The 24666-nt window shown below is 37.7% G+C and overlaps 1 protein-coding gene across 1 annotated transcript in view; it reads left to right on the forward strand.

Annotated features, from left to right (window-relative positions):
• Moxd1 (monooxygenase DBH like 1) overlaps positions 1-24666 on the forward strand; it is an 82372-nt gene that overhangs the window by 2727 nt on the left and 54979 nt on the right. The window contains exons 2-4 of the mRNA XM_008822116.2: positions 16500-16646; positions 20806-20973; positions 21115-21198. Of these exons, the coding sequence (XP_008820338.1) occupies positions 16500-16646; positions 20806-20973; positions 21115-21198 (399 nt within the window). The remainder of the gene's footprint in view (positions 1-16499; positions 16647-20805; positions 20974-21114; positions 21199-24666) is intronic.

Below are 24666 nucleotides of genomic sequence, written 5' to 3' on the forward strand. Positions count from 1 at the left end.
CTAGTAGCTTCATAGATGCCACAAACGAAAACACCTAGAGGAAGGAGGAGGGCAGTCTAAGTGCAGCGAGGACTTGCATAGAACAGGCAGAATGCTGTGGAGTGGAGGCTGTTGGAGAGCCAGCATTTTTTAAAGTTACTGTTTCAGGGGAGTACAGATCTAATATTGCCAGGTAGTTTTTGGTCTGTTTTGCTTTAGAGAGAAGACAGATTCTCTCTCTCTCTCTCTCTCTCTCTCTCTCTCTCTCTCTCTCTCTCTGACTACAGAATACTGCCACCAACTGAAATCTGTATAAAGCACCCTGCACAAAGTGTGCACACATTTACAATTTCAGCTGGGTCTATCCCATAAACAACCTAATCTTGGACTAGGGCAGGATTAAACTGAATAAATTATCAACTTAAATTATACAAATCCGTAGGTGACAGAAGGGCAAGTCCCATTTCTCTCAAGATATTTTATTCCCTCTCAGGAAATGACTGCAGTACCTCAGAATCTTATCCATCATTTGGACTATTGGTTCTTATGCAACAGCCACCTAAAACATAGTAGTTTAACACAATCACCATTATTTTGCTCAAATATCTGTAATTTGAGCAGGACTTGGTGGGGGCAGCTCTGCTAGGCTTTACCTTGTGTCAACACTAGAGAGAGTGGGTGGGGTATCTGAAGGCTTACTCACCTTTATGTCTGTCTGGGATTAAGGTTGGCCATTGGCTGGGCCCTCAGCCAGTTCTGTGGTGGAACTGTGGCCTCTCCATGTGGCTGCTCAGCTTCCTCCCACCATACTAGCTGGTCTCAGAGTGAATATCCTCAGAGGCCCAGGCAGAAACTGAGTACAACCTTTTATAACTTTACCTTTGAGTCAGTCATTGGTTTGCTTTTGCCATTCACCACAGGCTCATGGGTTCAGGACAGAACATAGACTCTACCTTACCTTGAGAAAGGTGTATATTAGTGCAGCTGTCTTGAGAGGAAAATTCATTCTCTCAAACACATCCTCACTGGCTTGCCATGTTTTCCACCGCCACTTTTAAGTACCTATGTGTACATCTATCTATTCTATCTTTATATTACTGACATCAGGAAGCAATATTGATTCATTGGTCATTCCTTCCCATGATCTCTCTCCCTCTCTCTTTCTCTCTCTGTGTCTCTATCTCTGTCTCTCTCTCTCCTCTCTCTCTCTCTTTCTCTGTCCCCAAATCACCAGGAATTAGTGAACTGGTGGTAGGTTTCCCACTTCTCTATTTCATACTCCCTCAGTTCCTTCCCTGTGTGTCTATCCCAAGGACAAGAGTTATAAACTTTGGCAACTCCATCTTTTTTGAAGACTACCAATTGCTTATTCAGGTTAGACCCAAGAAGACTACCTGCAGAGGGTGGTGTGGCATTTGCTTTCTGATTTACAGAGGTTAAAAATAAAAATTTAAATTCTCAGGAGTCAAGGCAGCAGGCTTAACCACCTTTAAAACTATACCTGGGGCCCAGCACAGTGACACATATCTCAGGGAGGCTGAGGCAAGAGGATCCTAAGTTTGAGAGCAACCTGGACTACATAATAAGATGCTATTTCAAAATAAACACAAATATACCCCCATGCTTGGACACCTGTCACAGTTATGAATATTTGCTCTACTCATTTGTGACCTTTTGTTCCTCTAGAGAGATGTCATCATTTGTGTCTGACTGGCTATAGTCAAAATGGGGAGGAAGAAGGAGAGGTTGTGGCTGTGAATGAAGCTTGGCTTTGGGGAACCACAAGATAAATTGCTCTGTGGTAACCTACACTTATAGATGCCACCTTTCTGGGGGTGCTGTGCAGGCCACTTTCAACACTGTCTTTCACAGCCAGACCAGGGCTGGCTGGGAAACAGTCTATCCTTTGGCATCGGCATCTCAGAAGTCCACCATTTTGTTTCACTGAATCAGCTCAGCTCTCATTCCCCTGATGGATTCCTGTCCTTTCCTTGTTCTTTGCCCCTTTTTGACACAGAGCAACTCCACCCCCATCCGAACCATTTAGCAACTGTGAGTGCCAGTTGAGGAGAGTGCCAGTTGATGAATGCCCAGTTTGTGTGAGTGAGAGAAGAGAGCAGCATTGTGGGATGTGCTCCTTGAATTTGCACAAAAATGGATTCACCCTTCCTATGGGGGTAGATGTCGCATGAATGGAGCCCCGCACATATGTCATCATTTACTATAGCCTTACTTGTTGGCCTTCTCAAAAACTGAGGCCTTTCTGTGCTAAGCAGTGTCTTCAGCAGCTGGGTAATTGCTGCCGGGCCACTCACTGAGGAAGTACTTGGAAGTGATCTGAAATCACAGAAAACAGTGAGCATTCTTTGTGGTTAACGATGTGCTTCTTTTAAGCAGTCCCCAGCCAACTGCAACAAAGAAATGTTTGGAAAGCAAATTGAAAGCTAAGGGAAAAGCAAAGAAAGTGTGCAAGCCTGACACAACTCAGCTGGAGCGTTGTTAAGAGATATTTATAAGCCTTGGGATAATGCCCCCCCCCCCTAATTTCCAGATGAGGAAGGGACCTTTCCAAACTTCATACCTGGGGCATTAGTAACAGGGGCACATGCTTCAGTATTCAAATACATGATGATACTCCTCAGCTGTAAGTCGAACACTCCTGGTAAACAAGAGGATGTCATAATTAGCTTGGGGAAACAAGCTGAACTCAGAGCTAAGGAAACAATGTACCTGAATTGACAGAGTTCAAGGCTTTGGGTTAGCAAAGGCAGATTTCCTTTGTGGGGTCTTGGAAGGAGAGGCAAGGGTCTGTTTGAAAGAAAATAAATGGTGGTTGATTAATTCATGGTCTGTAACAGGAATCTGTTAAAATTGCTTGCAAAAGTGACGAATTAATTGTACACCACTATGTTTCTGGAAATGATTGTTGCATATGTAGTAAAAAATAACTGTGCACATGGATGCCTCACAACGCTTTCCTATAATTTAAAACAAATCACTGGTAAAGAACTTTTAATTAGAAAACAGTTCCTTTAGGAAGCTTCTTCTGCATCTATATTTTTTTTGACTTGTTAAATACTTGAGTAGAAATATCTTCTTGAAGTAAAAAATACAACATATAAACAAAGGCTGCTATAAAAGTGATTTCAGGATGGGCAGCTCAAGAAATAAAGGTACTTGCCGCTAAGCCTGAAAACCTGAGTTCAATCCCTGGGACCCACATAGTGGAAGGAGTGAACCGACTCCAGAAAGTTGTTCTCTGACCTCCACATATATGCTGTTGTACACACAAACCCTCTCCCCAATTAAGTAAATGCAATACATGTAATTTAAAATAGATAATTTTGTTGACTATAGTCCTGGGATTATGAATCTGAGTATTATATAAATCATTTATTAAGAAGGTCCTTTTTTCACCTAGCCCAAATTTATGAGAAAAATCATTATTTTTGCATTTGTAGGTTAAATGTTGGTGTTCTGCATATTTGCACTGCATTTTAGAGTTCAGAGTTTTATGGGTTCCTTTCAGGCCTCCTACCCTCCATTTCTCTCCCACAGTTTTAAGGTGAGGAAACTAGACCTTAGGTAACAATTAAGAGGCTTTTTGAGACTATACAGATTCTCAGCCTGGAGTTATTTCCTCTGAATCCTGGTGCCATTTCTCCTCCTATAAGAAGCCTTCATAGAAAATACTGCAGTTTTCTTTCTAAATAATGAAAGCTCATATATTATAAAGTATGTTGAACATATTGATATAAAATCATAGCGTTTCTTTTACTAACACTATGAGTGTCATGACATGCATTTCTATGATAAGATTTTATATGCCCTGCATTGTGATAAATCCTTAATCTCTGCAGTCCCATGTGATTCTCAAATAGCCCTCTGAGGTCAATACCTTATGTACAAACCCAGGGCTCCAGGTCGCACAACATGGAAATCATCTACTTTTTCCACACAGCTGCTTTATTGAAGTGTTCACCTATAGGCAGAGAATGTCATGATGCTCATCCTTCCATTCAGGCAATATTGATGGACAGTTCTAGATACTGAGAACACCCCGTAGAGCCAGATGACATCAGGGGTCTTTTGGAGCTTATGTTTTGGTAGAGGGATTTCAGTAAACAGAAAGATGAAAAAATATGTCAGAAAGTGATGAATACTGGCAGATAACTAAAATGAAAGAATGTGAGAAAGTGTAGCTGTGGGGTTTCCTTACACCAGGATGCTGACAAACCAGACAACAAACCCAGACGGGAGAGCAGTGCCATAAATGCCGAATGTTGTTTTTGGCTCCTTTTTCTGTTTCTGTGGTGTTGTCACACAGGTGATTGATAAGTGTAACCAGACTCCACCTCTGGAGATGGTGTTTTTAAAAAGCTTCTTCCTCAGCCCTGGGTGTGAATGTGAATGCTTTATGTTCTTTGTTCTGTCTGATTTCCAATAAAATTAGAGAATTAAAAACCTTTGGGAAACTATATCAACAAAACAAGGTGTGTCTAGAGAAGATTTTCATCTTTTATGAAACTTTTAAATAAAAACTTAGACATCTCTGTTTCTTACTGAAGAGCTGAGTTACTTTTCAGTAAGTTGCTTAAAAATACTCCCTGCAAATTTCACACCCTGAAATCTTACTTATGCAAGACGGCAGATGCCATTGCATAGACACTGGGCCTTTGGGTATCATGGTGACCCAAACCGCTTTGGACCAAGGGCCAGAGCTGGATTCGGGTTGTAGCAGACTGTGGAGCTGTGATAAGCAGGCAGAGCATTCAGAACTGGAAAGGATATTTCCTAGTCTCACATTTGAAATTTCCCAAATCATCTGCACTTAGTTATTCAATGTTCTTCAAAATTTTCCAACAGGGATTGGGGACATAGCTCAGTTGGTAAAGTGTTTGCTTTTCAAGCATGAGGGCCCAAATTTATTCCTGGGCATTCACACACACACACACACACACACACACACACACACACACACAAGTGTGGCATCAGGCTTGTAATCACCAGGTACCAGGTCCTAGTGAGAGACTTGTCTCAGAAAATGAGGTGGATAGGTCCTGAGAAATGACACTGGAGGTTGGCTTCTGGCCTACACACACACACACACACACACACACACACACACACACACACACACACCAGTCGCACACATGCACAGGCAACACCCCAACCACCGCCATGCACAATTTCCATCGCCTAGGTAGGTAATCTCCTCTACCCACCCCAAACCAATGAAGGTCACATATGGATACAAGCACAGGTATATTTCAAGTTCCTCGGGTAATTCCAGTGTGGAGGCAAGTCTTCTCACTACTGATTTTATGTGGTCAGGCTCTGTGATAGAAATCATGGCACTCAAACTCCAGCAGTTTGGAGGAGTCCAGGCAGAAGAATTCATACAGAGCCATTTAAAGTGATCCTTTGATGTTTGAAGTAGGGCTAACATATGCTTGACCATTTAACATTTGTTTTAAAATAGAAAAACTAGGTAGTTTTTCCTGGCATGGAAACACTTATGAGATTAATTTAATAAATTTGTCGATAGTTCAGTTTTCCCAAATTTGCATTCTGAGGCAAGAGCAGCAATTTTTACTCAGAGAGAAGTGCATTGCAAAATATGCTGAACAAGGAATCTTTCTGTCTTTCCCATGGCCCCCTTTCATAACTCCACACCTTTTGCTGGCCAGTACCTGTTGCTGTTTCTAAGCAGTGGTAGTATCCACCCACACACTATGTAAAATGCATTAATAATGTGTTGCAGCAGGCTAGCAGAGCAACCTTTTCTTTTCATTAATAAATGAAGGTCCCAGGTAATCCTCAGCCTGTGTTTAAGACAAGAGAACTGTTCTTATTAGAAATCTTTGATTACAGTGAACAGTAACAAAATAGACTTCCTTTGTATTTGGAAAAATTCTCTGTTTTTCAATACATAAATAGACATCCTTTCCCTTTCCCTCCCATTCTGTAAGATTGCTAATAGGCTGTGACAATGCCTTCAGGATAAAGTTGCAGAAGGAGAAAGAGAAGAGGAATGGGAGTGGTGTATAATTAGTATCTTATTAGGGCATGGATGGAACATTTTCAAAGCTGATGGCCGCATCAGTGCTGCCAAATCTTCCTGAGGTACCAGGAGCAATTCCATGTGGTTGGCAGATCCTCAAGAAGGACGGCTGAATAACTGCAGTTAGGAACAGGAAGTCTTCTAGACTGGGTGCGAATCTTAGCACTGCTTGCTACTTGTTCCTTGTGTGGCTCTTGGCAAACTGTTAACCCATCTAAGTGACAGTTTCCCCTTTGTGCAGAGGGGAGATCATGTGCTTTAACTCATAGGTTTTGTGAGGAATAAATCGGCATTAAAACTCACAGTGACAATTGCAACCTCGCAATTAGGAGATATGACAAAAAGTGTCAGTAGGGAATTGTGAGAAGGTCATGAGATCACATGGAGAGAAATATGCCAGCTTTTCAACTTAGGGAAAAGATGTGCCCTAAACATACAGATGGGAGGTTAAATAGCAAATTGTGAGAAAGTCTGAGGACAGTTTTAAACAACTGGGTTGTGAGTACTTTAACTATTTAATTACTTTTATTTTTATGTGTATGAGTGTGTTGCCTGCATGTATGAAAGTGCACCCATATCTGCAATGCCCGTGAAGGTCAGAAGAAGGCATTGGATTCCCTGGAACTGAAGTTACAGGCGGTTGTTAGCTGCCATGTGGGTGCTGGGAATCAAAACCAGGTCCTCAGCAAGAGCGGTCAGTTTTCTTAACCACAGAGCCATTTCTCCAGCACCTAAGCACTGTATGTTTAATGACTAGAGGCCAACTTATTTCAGTAACAGTTTATAGGACGCGACTGCATTTTCTTTTACATTAATTTGTTGGTCTTATAGTTTAGGATCTTAAAACAAATGGTGCATCTGAATGATAGTAAAGTGTTTTGGAGGGTTTCTTGTGATATTCTCATAGAAGATGGCTTAATAACTTTGACTTTGTTGTAATCATAAATATTAAATATTCATACCCAAACAAGACTACAAAATGCATGGCTGCTTTGGGTTACAGATGAGGACTTAAAGTATAGGCGACATGCTAAAATAATAAAAAGAAAATTTTCATTGAAAACACAAGGAAAAATCAACAGGTTGGTTGAAGAAAATTAACTATGTACAAAGTTGTAAAACTGTACTGAATTGAAATTCATGTGATAAAGTATACTCTATCTGTCTATTTATCTATCTATCTGTTATCTGTCTATCATCTATCATTCTATATCATCTATCTATCTATCTATCTATCTATCTATCTATAAAATTAATCTATGCTATTTGCATGAAGGGACATAATAGTGACAAGGTACTGTGTCCTAGGCTGATCACACCAAAAGATCCTCTCTAGGAATAGTATTTTCAAAGGCCATGAGGGCAAATGAAAGTATCGCAAAATTGAGAGAAACTTCTGGAAATTTAGCTACCCAAGGACAAAGAAGTAGCTGGAAATGTTTTGCAAGGAGAATGAATAATTCAAAGACATGATAGTGTACAGATGTCTTCAAGAAATGGGTGAAATATTGTCATTATGCTGCATAAAAATAAAGATCCAGTTGGCATACATTGAAGGGTAGAAGATTCTAGCTTAGTATAAGTTTCTGTTTATTAGAGGCATTCAAATAAAGTGGGTGACCTGAAATTTTAAGTCATGAGCTTTATCACACTAAGTGTTAAATACTGTTATCATTTCTTAAAATTTTTGAGGAGCTGGAGAGATGAATTTGTCAGTAACGTGTTTATCTCACAAGCATGAGGACCTGGGATTGGGTCTCCAGAACCCATGTTAAAAAGCTGTGCGTGATACTGTGCCCTTGTTAACCCAACATTGGAACAGGAGAGACAGGTAGATCCCTGGGGCTCTCTGGCAAGCCAGAGTCTAGTCTAAGTGGTGAGCTCCAAAACTAAGGTTGAGGGCACCAGAGGAACAACATTCCAGCACACATGTACCTAAATGGAGAGGCATTCACACACATGCACACATGTGCACACACACACACATACATACACATACACACACACACACACACACACACACACACACACATGCTTTTGTGAGAACGCTTCCTTGGTGGCAGCCTGGATTAGATTTCCTTTAGAATTAGCTTCCAATTATAGCATGTTGCTGAAAATAACTTCACTCCTCATTTGTGCTTTTGGCTTAGTCAAGAAATAAATAGAAGGAAAGGTGTTAATTACGAGAAAACTATAGTCTTTCAAAATTTGACTCAGAAAATTTGCCTTGTCTCAGTGAATGGGTGCGCATTGAGCTGCTGCAAGAATTTAATCTCTTGTCATGTCATAAATTTCAGTATAATTAAATGTATAGAATGAATATATGTTCATTTTGGAATCTGAAAAAAGGAATACTTTATTTAACATATGTACTCAAAAGAAATATTTGGAGGGCTTTAAGAGCAGAGTTGGATATAAACTTAGTGAGTTTCTGATCTCCTCCCACAGGTGCATTACTTTGACCTTTCCTGGTGTGTGTTCTCTGCCTCCTAACCTGCCCACTACAGTACTGAAGTAGGCTGCTCATGAATTGATCTACCTCCAGCTTGCCTTCTTCCCAGCCTCCTCTATCCTAGTAAATGGCAGTTCTCCTTAGCTCCAGCCAAAACTTAGGTGTCACCCTTATTTTTGTCTCTTTCCTTTATCTAGTATCTAAACCCACTTCCAGGCCCTTTTGGTTCTTGTGCCAGAGCCTGAAATCTGCTCACGGCTCTTCTGTTGAAATGCAGCCTCTCCAACTCAAACCTGTGAGACTGTTGAGAGATTTCTGAATCTCCTGACCACCATTCTTATTCCTTTTTCTCTGGATTTTCCACACAATAGCCACAGTAATATGTGACAATTTTATACTTTCATCCTCACTGGGATGAGAGGAAGGGAGTAAGAAGGGGAAATTAAGAAGACAGAGAAGGATGCAGGGAGGGAGGAAAGAAGGGAAGAAGAAATGTGGGAGGGAGGGAAGGGAAGGATCATGAAAAGGAAGAAGAAGCCTGATTTCTCCTCAACTTTTTTCTCTTGGATAAAATGGTCATAAAGACTTAAGGGAGGTCAACTAAATTTATCTTTTAAAAACTAGAAGATGGATTAAGATGGAGATAAAATAATATTATTTGATATTATTTAAAAAAAGTTTTTTTCTGTTGAAGAATATTATTAGACATGAAGAATCAAACTATTTTATTGTATATTTCTAATAATTCTATAATTATAGCAAATAATTAGATTATTCTACACAAGAGCTAAAGGGAGATGACTATCTGCAATTAACAACGTTTGTATCAGAAAGAAGTACTGAAATGAACGTATGCTCCTTGTGTGGTCCATTTCTTTTTAAAAAATATTTTTGGTTTATTTATTTTTATTTATTTTATTTTATGTATATGAGTGTTTTTCCTACATGTATGTGAATACACCGATGCATGCAATGCCTATGGAGGCCAGAAGAGAGCATAAGATCCCTGGAACTGGGGTTAACTGGGGTTAACTTGTTGATTGCTGCCATGTGGGAGCTAGGAACCCAGGTCCTGTGCAAGAAGAACAAGTGATCTTAACTGCTGAGCCATCTCTCCATCCCCAAGTAGCTCGTTTCTTAATGGCACGCAAGATAGGGATTCATATTTTGGAATTCTGATAGATATTAACAGCTCTTATTAGACCCAGGGAGAAGTTCTTCTTGTAATTTCCAAAGCGCTGTCACCTTCTATGAAATTCCACTCTGATTTCTTCATGAAGACATCACTTTTTATTGAAAAGTGAAGATTTGGCTTATGTAGTCTGCTCATATAACTTTATATAGCTTCATGCTCGATTAGGGTCAAAGATTCGGTTTCTGCATATTTTTATTGAATTTTTGTGTGTTTCATACAAAACATCTTAATCATCTTTACGACCCCTCCCACACCTGCACCCTTCCATAGCACATCTACTGGATTTGAGGCACTCTGTTATTTATGTTAAGGCCTATAGAGTCAAGTAAGTGTACACAGATGTCCCTTGGTGCAAGTTCATCCACTTCAGTCTAGTCAACCTATCTAGGGTCACTCCCTTAAAGAAGATCAACTCTTTCTCACCCAGTGGTAATCAGTTGTCAATAGTTCTTTGGCTAGGATTGGGCCCTGCTGCCCATTTCCTTTGGAGTTTTGTTTGCTTGTGTTTGCATGGGTCTTGTGCATGCTTGACACCATTGCTGTAGATTTTTTAACACAAAAATATTTATGAGTATACTACCAATATTATAAAACTATCTTAACATTATTATAGAAATTGCTAATACAAACAGAAATGTGTGATGTGATGGGCTTTTGAGAATTAGAAAAAGAAAAACGGCAGGCACCTGTTGAAGAAGAGGATGACAGATGGGGACATTTTTCTCAAGGACCTCCCTACAGCTGTGCTTACATGTAGTTCTCCAAGCTCAACCAAAGTCTATTCATATCTTTTATTACACCCACAAGAGTTTTCACTTCATCCTGTTTAGCGCAGCATCTGTCAAAGCTCTATTCTGTAGCAGATATTTTATTTCAGAGAGGAGAAACAAGACTGATAATGAGGGAAAACCAATTAAACATCTGTGTAATCATGTTTTTGAACAAGCGGTCACAGCAATCTTGTCAATTATCAAAGCTAGCCCTTTGGTATGTTATCTTAGTTTGAAAACAACAGCCAGTGTTCATGGTACCTTATGAAATGATTAATGTCAGCTCCCTGCCATCTGCTGCTGATGGTAACGTACTTTATTATTGCTGCAGAGTGTTTTGAAACCTCAATTATATATTTCATAATTTTTTTCAAAATATAAAGTGCTCCAAGGGAAAAATATCTTGTGAGAACATGTTCCAGGGAAAAATACATTTTCTGACACAGCTAAAGAATACCTTTATTGTTGGGGGTTATTAACTCAGTTTTAAGGGTAGTGGGTGATATTTTATTAGGAAAATATAAACAAGTTGAATATAATATGAATAAAATAGTTCACTGTCAAAACACTGGCAATTTATATTGAAGCAGCACTGGGTGTCTAGGTTAAAATGGATGGAGATTCACACAAAGCATCCAGCTGGGGTCAGTGGCGGGGGGACAAGGGTGGAGAATCCTTCACACACACTGCAGAACATTAGAACTGATTAAGAGCAAACTACTATGGCCTCTGTATGTTAACTTTTATGTTTGCATCATTAACGACTTGCATATGTCATACTTAAATCCTTGCAGTTTCTATGAAGTCATGGTTTCCTCAACCCTCTCCAACCCTCTTATATTGCTAATGAAACTTCAACTTTTAATGAACCTATAAAAATTTTTGGTGTGTAGTGTGTTTTGAGGGGGGGTGTTTTTTGTGAGACATATGTCCTTGTTAGTGTGATGAGTGCACTTATTCCACAGGGAGATCCTGTCCCCCCAAAATCTTAATTATTTGAGAATTTCATACCTTGTGCTTTTATCATATTTTCTCCCATTCTTCTCTTAACTCTTCCTAGATTCACCCCATCTCCATAGCCCCCACTCCAACTTCATGTCTTCTTTTTAAATAATCCATGGACTCTAATTTGTTCTGTCTATATACTCCTGGGTGTGGGGCCATCACTGGAGCATGGTTCACCTACCAACAGTCACCTCCTTAAAGAAAATGGACTCTCCCTCTGTAGAGCCTCAGTTAAGGATGAAGGCTTATGAACCCCTTCCCACTCCACGCTGGAATATTGACTGGCTTGATCTTGTGCAGGCATCCATAGCTGCTGTGAGTTCATGAGCACACCAATCCTATCATGTCCAGCAGACACTGTTTTGCTCTGGTCCTCTCCAACTTCTGGCTCTTACAATCTCTTCATCCCTCTTCTGTGATGGTCCCTGAGCCCTGGGGAGGGATGTGATAAAGAAGTCCAATTTGTGGCTGAGTACTCCAATGACACTTATTCTCAACACTGCAGTTCTGAGTATCTGCATTTACTACTGTCCACTGTACAAAGAAACTTCTCTGATGAAGTCTGAGGGTTGCATTCATCTATAGGTAGAGAGATATGATTTCAGAGGGCAGTTTGATACTGTGTCCATTTAGCAGAATAATAGTAGTATGTTCACTCCTAGGGCCTGGAAGCTCACCAGCCATGGTTTCTTGGTCAGATTTATAGTAGCAGGTATGTGTTTCCTCCTGTGGAGTAGACATTAAATTCTATTAGAAAGTTGTTAGTTAACCCCATAACATTTGTGCCACTATTGTACCCATGGGTACATAGACTTTTGATAGGATGAATTTCATGACTGCTTTTCTAATGGTGACAAAACTCTACAGTCATGATATATTAGTATTTTTATACTGCTGGGTTGTATTTTCTAAGAAATATTTCTATTTTCATTAAAAATATTTACACCTAGTTCCCTGAGAGCTAACTGTCTGACATATTTTATAAAGTCTTAGACATTGCTGTCAGGATATTGTTGGAGTTAAAAGAATTACTTGCAAACTGCTCTTCCTTTATTTTCTGGAAGGGTTTGGAAGGAATTAGAATTATCTTTTTCTTAAAATGTGGTAAATTTCCAAATGAAACTGTCATGGCCTAGAATTTTTTTTGTAGGAAGGCATTCACTCATGAGTAGATTTTGGGGCCTCTCTGGGTGTCTGAGTTTTCCTGAATGACTTTTTTTTGTATCTTTTAAGGGCTTTATTTTTTTTTTATCTGATTACTCAACTTTGTTGTCACCAAGAATTGGAATAATGTTATTAACCTTTGAATGTCTGCATGATCTGATGTGAGTTTTTTGCTTCATTACATTTGCATTTATTTTCATATTATCCCATCTATTTGGTTTTCTTTTCTTGCTTTATTTCAGATATACTTTATGATTTGGCAGAGTGGATATTTTGCAGGGTAAAAGAAGAAAGAAAAGAGTTATCAATTACCATAGTTGAAATTATCTCACTAAAGTGAGAACTGACATCATAAAGTGAGGATGTGGAAATATTGGTATCTTGTATGAAAAAAAAAAGTGGACCATTTGTTTGAGAGACCTAAAGACAACAATGAGAGATTACACAGAGCTTTACAGTAATTGATGAGGGTCCATCTGAACCACATACGTAAATTAAAATACCATTTGTATAGTTAAGGTATGGGTATGTCTCCAAAATGAGCCTAAAAAGGAGAAAATGGGAAAATTATTATGGTAGTTACATTATTTCACATTTCAATTAAATTAATTAATTAACTTGGACTTTTTGAGACAGAGTCTCCCTGTAACCCCGGCTGGCCTAGAACTTACTATGTAGACCAGTGTGGTCTCAATCTCACAGAGATCTGCCTGTCCCTGCCTTCTGAGTCCTGGGATTAAAGGCATGTGCCACAATGCCCAGCCTTCAATTTAATTTTAATAAGATTCGATCATATTTTCCTTCTAAAGCTGCAATTATCAGCTTCTTTCAGAAAATTACATTTTCTTAAAAGTCCAAAACTTTTAAACAATTGGCACTGTCCTTTCAAAAAAATGTAAAGGAAAGAGGGAAAGTTCAGAGTCGCTTCCTATGTTACTTAGGTTCTGACCCCACAGAATCCTTGTGTTTCATCCTCCTGAACACTGATCCCACAGGTGCATGCCTCTATGTCCAGTTCATACTTTTCTAAATATTAAAGGCTGACAAGCCTAGTGGCGTACCCAGCTACTTGAGATACTGCAGCAGGAGGACTACAAGTTAGGGACTAACTTGGGCAACTTAGGGAAAACCTGACTAAAAGTCAAAAGAAGGCTGGGGACATACCTCCATAGGAGAGTGCTTACATAGCACATGCTAAGCCCTGGATCTGACTCCTAATAGCGAATACATAAATACATCATACATACATACACACATACATCATATTGCTCATTGGTTTGCTTATGGCAGATGAGTGAAGAGCTCTGCAGTAGTAGCTGAGTGAAGTCCTCCCACTCGACATAGCTAAGTTCATCTGAGAAAATGACAGAGCTGGGAGCAATTAGTATAGACTGAGAACAAGATGAATGGAAAATTGGCCAGCAAGTTGGATATTTTATGCATCTAGGGGGGTTGAAAAGATATTTGCAAGACTAAGATAATTATTCTGCTCTTTGAATTGATTATATTATGTATTGTATTCCTTTAGTTTGCAAAAGCAAATTGCATGAATAATGTAGTGAAATGTGAGTGCAGTGTAAAGGCATAGTTGATCTGAATCATTTAAGAACTCAAAAGCTATATGATGGAAAACAGGAGAGTAACAGACAGCAACATAAGGGTATGCCGTTCAAACTGCTTTCACAGTTAATTACAACCTGGTTCTTAGAGTAAATTCTCAAGTCCCAAGTTTAGCTGTATGTAACTTTTTTTTTTTTTTTCGGTCTTTTTGGAGACAGGGTCTCCCTGTAGCCCCAGCTGGCCTGGAATTAACTATGTAAACCAGGCTGGCCTTGAACTCATAGAGATCTGCCTGCCTCTGCCTCCAAAGTGCTGGGATTAACCATCATGCCTGGCCGGTATGTAAGTAACATTTCATATAAAATCTGGGATGTAGTGATTTTCTACAGGCAGGGAAAATCAACGAAAACAAACAGACCCATCACATTCTATCAACTGCCACTACAGTATAGCAGAAGGATACAGACTGTGGTCAGACAGGTAGTATTTGAATATTACTGTTAGGATTTTCCAGCTCTATAATCCTGAACACTTTGCTTCAGTGTCTTTATTTGCATGTGGAAAAATGGTTAGCTCCTATAGATTTGACGTGAAGATTAGATGAGAGGAGATATACACCATGCTTAAGCAGTGCCTGAGGCATAATGTACTTATAAGTTGCAGTTATTATTAATCAAGGTAAAGAAAGGTTACTTAGACCCTGTGTACTGCCAATGATATAAGGCTTTCACATACTGAAAACATCTCGATCTTGGATATCAAATTTCTACACACATGATAATTTTATTAAGATGTAGTAACAATGAAATCACCAAATGTCCCTCAAGTGCTGCTTTCATACACAATTTAAGATTTCTTTTGTGTGTTGTATTTTTGAACCCAGGACAGCAATCAGTTCTTTAAATAATGCTATTTAAAGTAATTATAATTATGTTCTGGTATGTGTATTCTAATATAATTAAGATCTTTTTCCAAAAAATAAAATACATTGGATGCTAGAAAATTATAATTAAGCTACATTTTGCAGCTTTTGTGATTAAGAAAAATGAATACATTTATTTTGATACTTCTCAGAATAATAATCTAATGGTAAAGTGTGTTTTTAAACCAAGATTATGTTATAAAAGAAGGAAGGAAATTGGCCTTGAGAAGGCACTAACCTTGCTAGGTACTTACACATACTATCTCATTTTCAAAAATCTGTAAAATGGATACATGGTATCCCCATTTTGCCCATGCTAAAGCAGATCTCAGAATTTGACTTCAAACATGCTGCAAAGTCATTTAGGGGACATTTAGATCCTAGTCACCTGCTTTCAAGGACTTTCAACGCTCATGCTCTCTCCACTGCTCTTGTCTGTTCCAGAAAGAAGCCACAAAACAGAAGTTCTCCAGGCTTTCAACATCTTGCAATTCAATACCTTAATCTCTTTGCATATTGTTCATTGCTTATCATTGTAGTAAGTGCATACATTGAAGCTTATATTGAAACCATCAGTGAATACATGCCCCTCCCCCTGCCAGTCTGTTTGGTTTTGTGAGTGGTGAAGGGATGCTGTGGAAAGTGTCATAGCAGAGAGTGCTGATCACCTTTGCTGCTAATTACTTAATCTTGTTTGGACATAAGGCATTTCACAGCGCTGACATCTCCCCGCTTCGACTTGTACACCCAAAGAAATACTCCCAGTAACCTCAAAAATGCATTCATTTTTATTGAAAAATTTCAAATTTCAAACAACATATTTTGATCATATTTAAACCCGTTCCCCTATCTGTACCCCTCTGCTATATATATGAAGGCTTATTGAGTCAAGTTTCTGTCCCCAGTTGTCCTTTAGTGTGCATCCACCCACTAAAGCCTGGTTAACCTATCTAGTGTCACACCTTTAAAGAAAACTGACTCTCCATCTCCCAGCAGTTATAGGTTGCTAATAGTTCCTTAGCTAAGATTTGGGCTTCTTTCCCACTTTCCACTTCTGTGCTGGCGTTTTTTCTGGCTTTAGCGTGCGTAGATCTTGAGCATGCTGTTACCATTGCTGTGTGTTCTTATCACTCAGTTTTTGATACTTGGTAAATATTATAAATCTATATGGCTTTTCTCTAAAGGGATAGTGGTTTAAATATAAATTTGTTTTCTAGAAAACCAACTCCTTTATCTGTAAGAATCCAGTCCATTGGGAAGTCCCAGGATTCATGCAACGGTTTAGGTAAAGGATTTTATAGGGAGCAAACCAAGTATGGGGTTGTAAATGTTCCATGAATTCTCTTAAAATTTTATATCCTGATCTTTGTTTTTCATATTTTCCATAGGACTATTTTACAAATGCAAACAAAGAGTTGGAAAAAGATACCCAGCAAGATTACCGCCTAGAATATGCCATGGAAAATAGCACACATACCATAATTGAATTCACCAGAGAACTGCACACCTGTGACGTCAATGACAAAAGTATCACGGTAAAAAATAAGCAGCTCTTTATGCTTGCAAAGTGCTTCACAGAATAAAGATATGGGGAGAATATTGAAAAATAATCTATAGCAGCAAAATTACATAATCTTTAGGAATTTTCTTGAACTCTTTACAACCCTCCCAAATTTTAAAACCATTATTTCATTAAAGGGATTTCTAAGAAAATTAACATTTTCAAGAGCTCTTTTAAGTTTGTGTTTTTTGTGTAAATAAATTTTAGCTTTTTGTCTATAAAATTTGAAAATATATAATGAAGGCTTGAGGAAATATATCACACAAAAGAGAATCATGATAGTGTATATTAGGGTGCAATTCATCAGATTTAAACTGATTTGGCTTTGTAAATTTCTGAAATCAAGATGAATAGTCAATTGATTATAATCATCTATTGGCATATTATACAAGATTTCTTATTTTCAGACTTCTCACAAAAGTTATCTTCATACACATGCAAATTAAGTACTTCTAGGATATGTAATTCCTGTGGCACTTCCCACGGATTGCTGGTATCGTTTCATTTTGTATAGATCAATAAAAGTTTCCTTTTTTATTCAATTCACTAAAGCTTCAAAAGTGAGAATATAAAGCATCTGAAGTAATACTGATTAGCATTCAGCATAGGGACTAAAGGAAGAAGAAAACAGGCACACAAAAAGATCACTTTTCATGCAACATATAGTATAGTTACACTTTAACTGGGATACTAATTATACTTGTCAGATTTTTTAGAAAATGGAAAAGAGCATTTAAAATAAGTCAATTTTCCTTTATTATTTATTCTCAAAGTTCTCATTACAAGGAACTAGCAAAACACCTTTATCTGTGTTAGGAATGAATAATTTTTCTGTACTCCAGCAAACCTTTCCCACCCATTGGTCAGTCTTTCTCTATGGCTTAGTAAAAGCTATTTTCACCTGGAGTAGTTTTCCTGGTTGGGGTAACTGATCCCCTTGGAAATGCCAGGATTCATAAAATGAGTGCAAATTCTCTTGTGTAACAAGCCCAAGCACAGAAATTCCTTCTGTATTTGTGCTTTCCTTAAGTTCACACATATTACTGAGCTGCTGCCTCTGTGTGTGTGTGTGTGTGTGTGTGTGTGTGTGTGTGTGTGTGTCTGATCTATTAAGAAACAAAGAGTCTTAGGGTAATTTATTTTTAAATTTTAGGTTAGCATAGGTTAGCATACAAAATAGCGGATTTGATTATGGCATTTCCTCACATACACGTGGTGATTTTTTGCGTCCTCTGCTGTACTACCCCAATGCCATCTTCTGTGCCTCTGCTTCCTTACCGTCTTTTCCACCTTCCTTTCTTCCTTCCCTTCCTCAAGATCTCTTCCTCTCTTTCCCTCCTTCCTCAGGATCTCATCTTTCTCGCTCATGTTCCCCATCTAGTTTTATGACCTACACACACACACACACACACACACACACACACACACACGTGCCCGCATGCACACATAGTCACACATATATAATTTTAAATTTAGGTTCCACATACAAAAGAAAACATGCAGACTTTCTGGGCCTGGCTTATTTTGCTTAACATTTTGATTTTTGGTTGCATACATTTTCCTGCAAATATCATGATTTTATTTTTATAACAGCTACATAAAATTCCATTGTGTATATGTACCAGTTTTCATTATCTGTCCATCAGTTGAAGGCCCTCTAAGCAGATTCCATTTCCTAGCTGTTTTGAATAAAACAGCAATGACTACAGATAAGCAAGTATCTCTGTAGTAGGATACAGAGTCTTCTGGGTATATGCTTAGGCTTGAAATAACTAGGTCACAATGGCTCTATTTTTCACTTTTTGAGGAAATTCCAGGCTGATTTCCATAATGGCTGCATAAGTTTACAATCCTACCAGAAGTTAATTAAGGGTTCCACTATCTCCACATCCTTGCCAGCATTTGTTGTCATTTGTTTTCTTGGTGGTAACCAGTTGACTGGTGGTAACAACTCTGACTGAAGTGAAATGGAATCTGAAAGCAGTTTTATATTCCCTAATGCCAAAGGATTTTGAACACTTGTTTCAACTTTTGATTGGTCATTTGTATTGATTGTTTTGAGAACTAACTATTCTTCTCATTAGCCCATTTATTGATTAGGTGATTTGGGGTTTTGATGTTTAATTTTTACAGTTTTTTATACATCCTAGATAATAGTTACTTGTCTGATGTATAGTTGGTCAGGATATTTTTCCCCATTCTGTAGGTTATCTCTTCACTCTGGTGATTCTTTTGATGTGAAGAAGCTTTCTAAGTTTATGAAATCCCATTTCTCAATTCTTGGAATTCTTTTCTGTGATATTTTTATAGAAAAATCCCTGCTTAGGTCTATTTCTTGAAGTGTCTAATTTGTGTTTTCCTCTAGCAGTTTCAGATCTTACATTAGTCAATCCATTTTGATTTTGGTTCAGGGTGAAACACACAGATCTAGTTTCATTCTTCCATATGTGGAAATTCAGTTTCTCTGAATTTGTTAAAGAGGTTGTTTTTATGAAATTTTTTTAGATTTGTCAAAACTTAGGTGTCTGGAGCTGTGTGGGTTTATTTATGGGTCCTGTGGGTTCATTGTTCTGCATATCTGCTCAACATTAATTCTGCAGCCCCCTAAGTACGGAAGGTCTTTTGATTTTCTAGTGTCTCCTTCAGTTACTTTCTTCAGTGTCTTAAAGTTTTCATTGTAGAAGTCTTTCACCTTCTTGGTTAGGTTTATCCCTAGGTATTTTATTTTCTGAAGTGGTATTTTGTAAGTAGTATTTCCCCCTCTTTCCTCTGAAACCATACTAAGCACCTTTATTAGTATACAGAAAAGCTCCTGATTTTTGTATATGGATTTTGTATGCTGCTACTTTGCTGAAAGTGTTTATGAGGTCTAAGAATTTCCTGGTGGAATCTTTAGAGTCTTTTAAATATAGGATAATTTCATCAGCAATTAGCAACAATTTGACTTCTTTTTTAATTTATTACTTTTATTTTATGTGTATGTGTGTATTGCCTGCATGTAGGTAAGTGCACCCATGTCGTACAATGCCCGCAGAGGTCAGAGGAGGCCGTTGGATTCCCTAGGACTGGAGTTACGGACAGTTGTTAGCTGCCATGTGGGTGCTGGGATTCAAACTTAGGTTTTCTGCAAGAATAACCAGTGTTCTTAACCACTGAGCCACCTCTCCAGCCCCTGATTTCTTTCTTATTTACATCACTTTTATTTCTTTCTCTTGTCTTATTTCTCTAGCTAAGACTTCAAGCACTATATTGAATACGAATTGAGAGTGGGTACTCTTGTCTCATTCTAGATGTTAGAGAAAATGTTCTCAGTTTTCCCCATGCTCTGTGTTGGTTACAGTGTTGCCATATATGGTTTTTACTGTGCTGGGACATATTCCTTTTATTCCCAGTTTCTTCAGGGTTTTTGTCATGAAGGGATATTCATGTAGAAGGCTTATTCTGAATTGATTGAGATGATCATATGTTTTCTGTTCTTAAGCCTATTTAGGTACTGTGTTACACTTACTGATTTGTGTATATTGAACCAGCCTTATGTCCCCGAAATGAAATCAACTTGGTCACAGTGTATGATCTTTTAAACGTGTTCTTGAATTTTCTTTGTAAGAATTCTATTGAAAATCTTTGCCTCTGTCTTCATCAGGGTATAATTGGTTTGGCAGAATTTGACAGTGAAGCCAAATTTTGGGCTTTTCTTTGTTGTGAGACTTCTTATTACTGCTTCAGTCTTATTGATTATTACACATCTGTTTAAGTTTAAACTCAGTTCTCTGAGTTTAATTTTGGTAGGTCATATATGTCTAGGTATTTAGAATTTCTTTTATATTTTCCAATTTTTTTGAGAATCATTTTTCAAAATATTTTCTAATGAGTTTATGGATTTTATTGAAATCTATGATAATATTCCCCTTTTTCATCTCTAATTCTATTAACTTGAGTCTTCTCTCTCTTTAGTTTAGTTTGGTTAAAAGTTTGTCAATCTCATTTACATTTTCACATAATCAGCTCCTTGAGGCCTCTAAATACCATTATCTTCATTTTTATATCCTGCTTTAAATAGACTCCTATAAATGCAACTTGATGGCAAGGAAAATGCTGTTATAAGACATAATGTCCCCGTGTCTGATTACCAGGACAGCACAGTGAGAGTGATCTGGGCCTACCATCATGAAGATGCTGGGGAAGCTGGTCCCAAGTACCATGATTCCAATCGGGGCACGAAGAGTCTGCGATTATTGAACCCTGAGAAAGCCAATGTGTGGTCTCCAGCCTCACCATACTTTGACCTGGTAAATCAAGACGTAAGTTTCTTTAGTTTTTTTTATTTAATGTAAGGATGGGTTGACTGAAAATGCATAAAAGATTTTTGCTTATGCAATTGATTTTAATACCATCACAACAGAATGTGACTTTATATTTTCTTTCCCTTTTTATTAAGACAGGTCCCCATCCCAAACAAAGGTACAACTTACTGGTGCCAAATGTTTAAGATTCCTGAATTTCAAGAAAAGCATCATGTAATAAAGGTATGTGACATGCTTGCAGAATAAATTTCATTGGTGTGAATGAAGACAGAAATTGCTATCCTAAAAGGAAAATGGTAAAAAATATAGAAATGAGTTTTAATTAGATGAAGGGTTTGGAAAAAGTAGGAACTGATTTAGTTGACCCACAGAGTTTTAAAAACTGAAAGCTTGGATTATAGCTATTTTAACTATCTCCTAATTTTCCCCACCCAAGATAAGTGGGTAATATTTCTATAATAGGAATTGCTATTTCAGATATGTTAACATATTTATAACTCATATCCAGGAAGGTGACATTTTCCACTTACACTCCGAGAATATTTGCTTCATATTAGTTGTCATAAAAATCATTGTTTCCATATTTTATTGAAAGCAGGAAAAAATTAGTGAATTTCTACAGAATTAATAAAAAATAAAGAATTGGATATACATGAGCTCAGATTGCCTGTGATGCACAGTTGTCCTCTAGTCTCCGGGTCTCCCCAAACTTTTACATATAGTTAATGAATAAGCAACTATTTTTTTAAAAACTACAGATCTTGGGGGCTAGAGAGATGGCTCCGTGATTAAGAGCACTTTCTGCTCTTGGAGACAACTTGAGTTTGGTTCCCAGCACCCAAATGGGTGCTAGCAACCATCTGCAACTCCAGGTCCAGGAGATCCAACACCCTTTTCTGACTTCCAGCAGTACCAGACATGCACATGGCACCCAAACATACATTCCCACAAAACACTCATACACATAAAATAAAAATAAATAGAACTTTAAAAAAGTAAGTTTTGGCTCCAGTAGTTACTGGCAGTTTCATAGAGACTGGACACCATGCTCTATGCTGTCAAAGAACTCATAGGGTATTATGTGATAATATAGCACTAAATAGTGCAGACAGGACAGCTGGAACCCTCAGAAAGCTGGACATCGTCACCTTTCTGTCATCCTCCAGATGGTACAATGATACAGTGTGGGTGTGAGAAACAGGCAAATGCCTAGATTTTGGAATTTAGCTGACATGTGAGTTTGAATTGCTGGCTCATGCTTTCATTAGGTGTGTGTGCTTAGGTAAGTCATACTGGATAATGTTGTAGCCACAGTTGTCTGTGCTGTAAAATGTGGGTAATCATATTGTTCCCTCTGCTAAGCTCAGAAAATTTTAGTGGGTATAAATCCCAAGCATGTCCTCGAAAGTGGATGAATTTGTTGATTTTTAAGGTATTCATCTGGTTGCACAGATTGGTCTGTTAGTCACAGGATGATTCACAACTGATGCAGCGGAGGGGGTGTTTGAGTTAGCACATGGTTCTAAATACTTAGAGGACATTTTTTGACAACAGAAAACTGAACAATATGACTGCAAATGAGTTGTTTACCTTTGCAAGAAGCTATTTTGTACTTCATGTGTGTGTAAGTGGAAGATCAGTTCAAATCTATGTACTTAATTCAGGACCAAAGTCCTTTGCTCTTATCAGTAAGGTCTTTCTCAGAAAAGAGAATCTTGTATTCATGAATACTGTGTGCCATTTATACTGAATTTAAAGGGTTCTTGGCTTAAGGAACAAATGTAAAACTAAGCTTAGAAATGAAAACAAGTGTTTCACAAAATAGGTCCTTCATCCATTTTAAAGCAATCATTCATTGGTAGTATGTAAAATCTGTAACTGTTTACATTCACATTCATTATTCTTATCATTATTAATGCTAAATATTGTGTTGAATGAGGTAAAATAACTGTCTCTGTCTATGGGATGCTAGTAAGTGTTTTGACCTTCTATACAGGGTATTTGCTTCATAGCTCATCTAGAAATTCTTAACTGGGGTTTCTTTTGTCACAAGCTTATCACAATAATACACAGCAGACTTCCAGGTAAGCAGTTTTGGAAACCATTGCTATCTTCACTATCTATTTGGATCAAGAAGAACTGATGATAAGAAAGACATTGTAGCTTTTTTTTTTTTTTTTTTTTTTTTTTTTTTGGGGGGCTCCCCATAACCAAAAAAAATGTTTATAAGAAAGACTTTGTTGTTTTTTTTTTTTTTTTTTTGCTGTGTTTGCGTGGTCTACCGATACCCAAGAGATCTTTACTTGGAGCAAGAAAAGAACAGAGGGAGAGTCACCAGGTAGGAGAAAGGTCATATCAACTTTTGTGATTGAGGAGAGATTCGGTGACTACACTTTAAAATTCTATTAGTTTAAAATATTGCTCACAGGATACATTCCTGATCTTGTTGCTAGGCCCCAAAGTTTTAGAGTTAACTGAGTATTATGAAACACAATTATCAAAAGTGAATTCAAACAATATAGAATAGAAAGAAATAAGTTCTACTTGGAACACAGATTAAAAATATTTGTATTACATAAATTGTTTAGAGGCAATCTTTCAAAAGCTGTTTTAATTTGCAGTAAAAGTTACAAAAAATTTAGTAAGTTTTCAAATTAGAATTTGTAACTCTAGAACTTTTCTTAAGAAATCATTCAATGTTTTCAGTCTCTTTTTCCTAGAAGAGATATCTCTAATAATTTAAGGAAAGTATGTATTCTTGTCATAGAAACGAGACTCATGTTTTGAAAATCCAACCAGTAAGTGGCTACTTCTTTTTCCTTACTTCCCAAAAATTCGACCACAAAACTTCTAGAAATGAGCAACATTTTCAGCAAAGCAGTAGGATAAAAAATAAACTTACAAAAATCCGTAGCCTTTCTATATGCCAACATGCTGAGAAAGAAATCATGGAAACACTCCCATTCACAAGAGCCTCAAAGCAAAAAGTATTGAAGAATAAACCTAACCAAGGCGGTGAAAGAACTCTACAATGAAAACTTTAAATCTCCAAAGAAAGAGATTAAGGAGGACACTAGAAGATGGAAGGACCCCCAGTGTTCCTGGATCGGTAGGATTAATAGTGTGAAAATGATAATCCTACCAAAAGTAATTTACAGATTCAATCCAATCCCAATCAAAATCCCTGTGTCACTCTTCACAGAAACAGAAAAATCTATCCTAAAGTTTCCATACTTCTTGCCCTATAAGCTAAAAAGCCCCAGTCAGACCAATGAGATGGCTTACCAGGGAAAGGTAGATGCTTGCTGCCAAACCTGATGACCTATGTTTGATCCACAAAGTAGATAAATGTAAAAAAAATGTTTATGCATCAGTCCTTTTCTGATACAAAATACTTTTGCAGAAGATTTCTGTTGTATTATAAGGTATGTGATTTGCAGTGAGTGTTAAAAATATTGATTATAGATATATTTTTGTAAAAAATCAGTTTCACTGTAATTCAGAGTTCATATATATATACATATATATATAATTTTTTTTCTTTTTGGTCTTTTTGAGACAGGGTCTCCTTGTAGCCCCAGCTGACCTGGATCTCGCTGTGTATACCAGGCTGGCCTTGAACTCACAGAGATCCTCCTGCCTCTGCCTCCAAAGTGCTGGGATTAAAGGCATGTGCCACCATGCCTGGCC

Source organism: Nannospalax galili, unplaced genomic scaffold (assembly GCF_000622305.1).
Source record: "Nannospalax galili isolate Female #2095 unplaced genomic scaffold, S.galili_v1.0 scaffold186, whole genome shotgun sequence".
In the NCBI taxonomy this organism is placed as follows: domain Eukaryota; kingdom Metazoa; phylum Chordata; class Mammalia; order Rodentia; family Spalacidae; genus Nannospalax; species Nannospalax galili.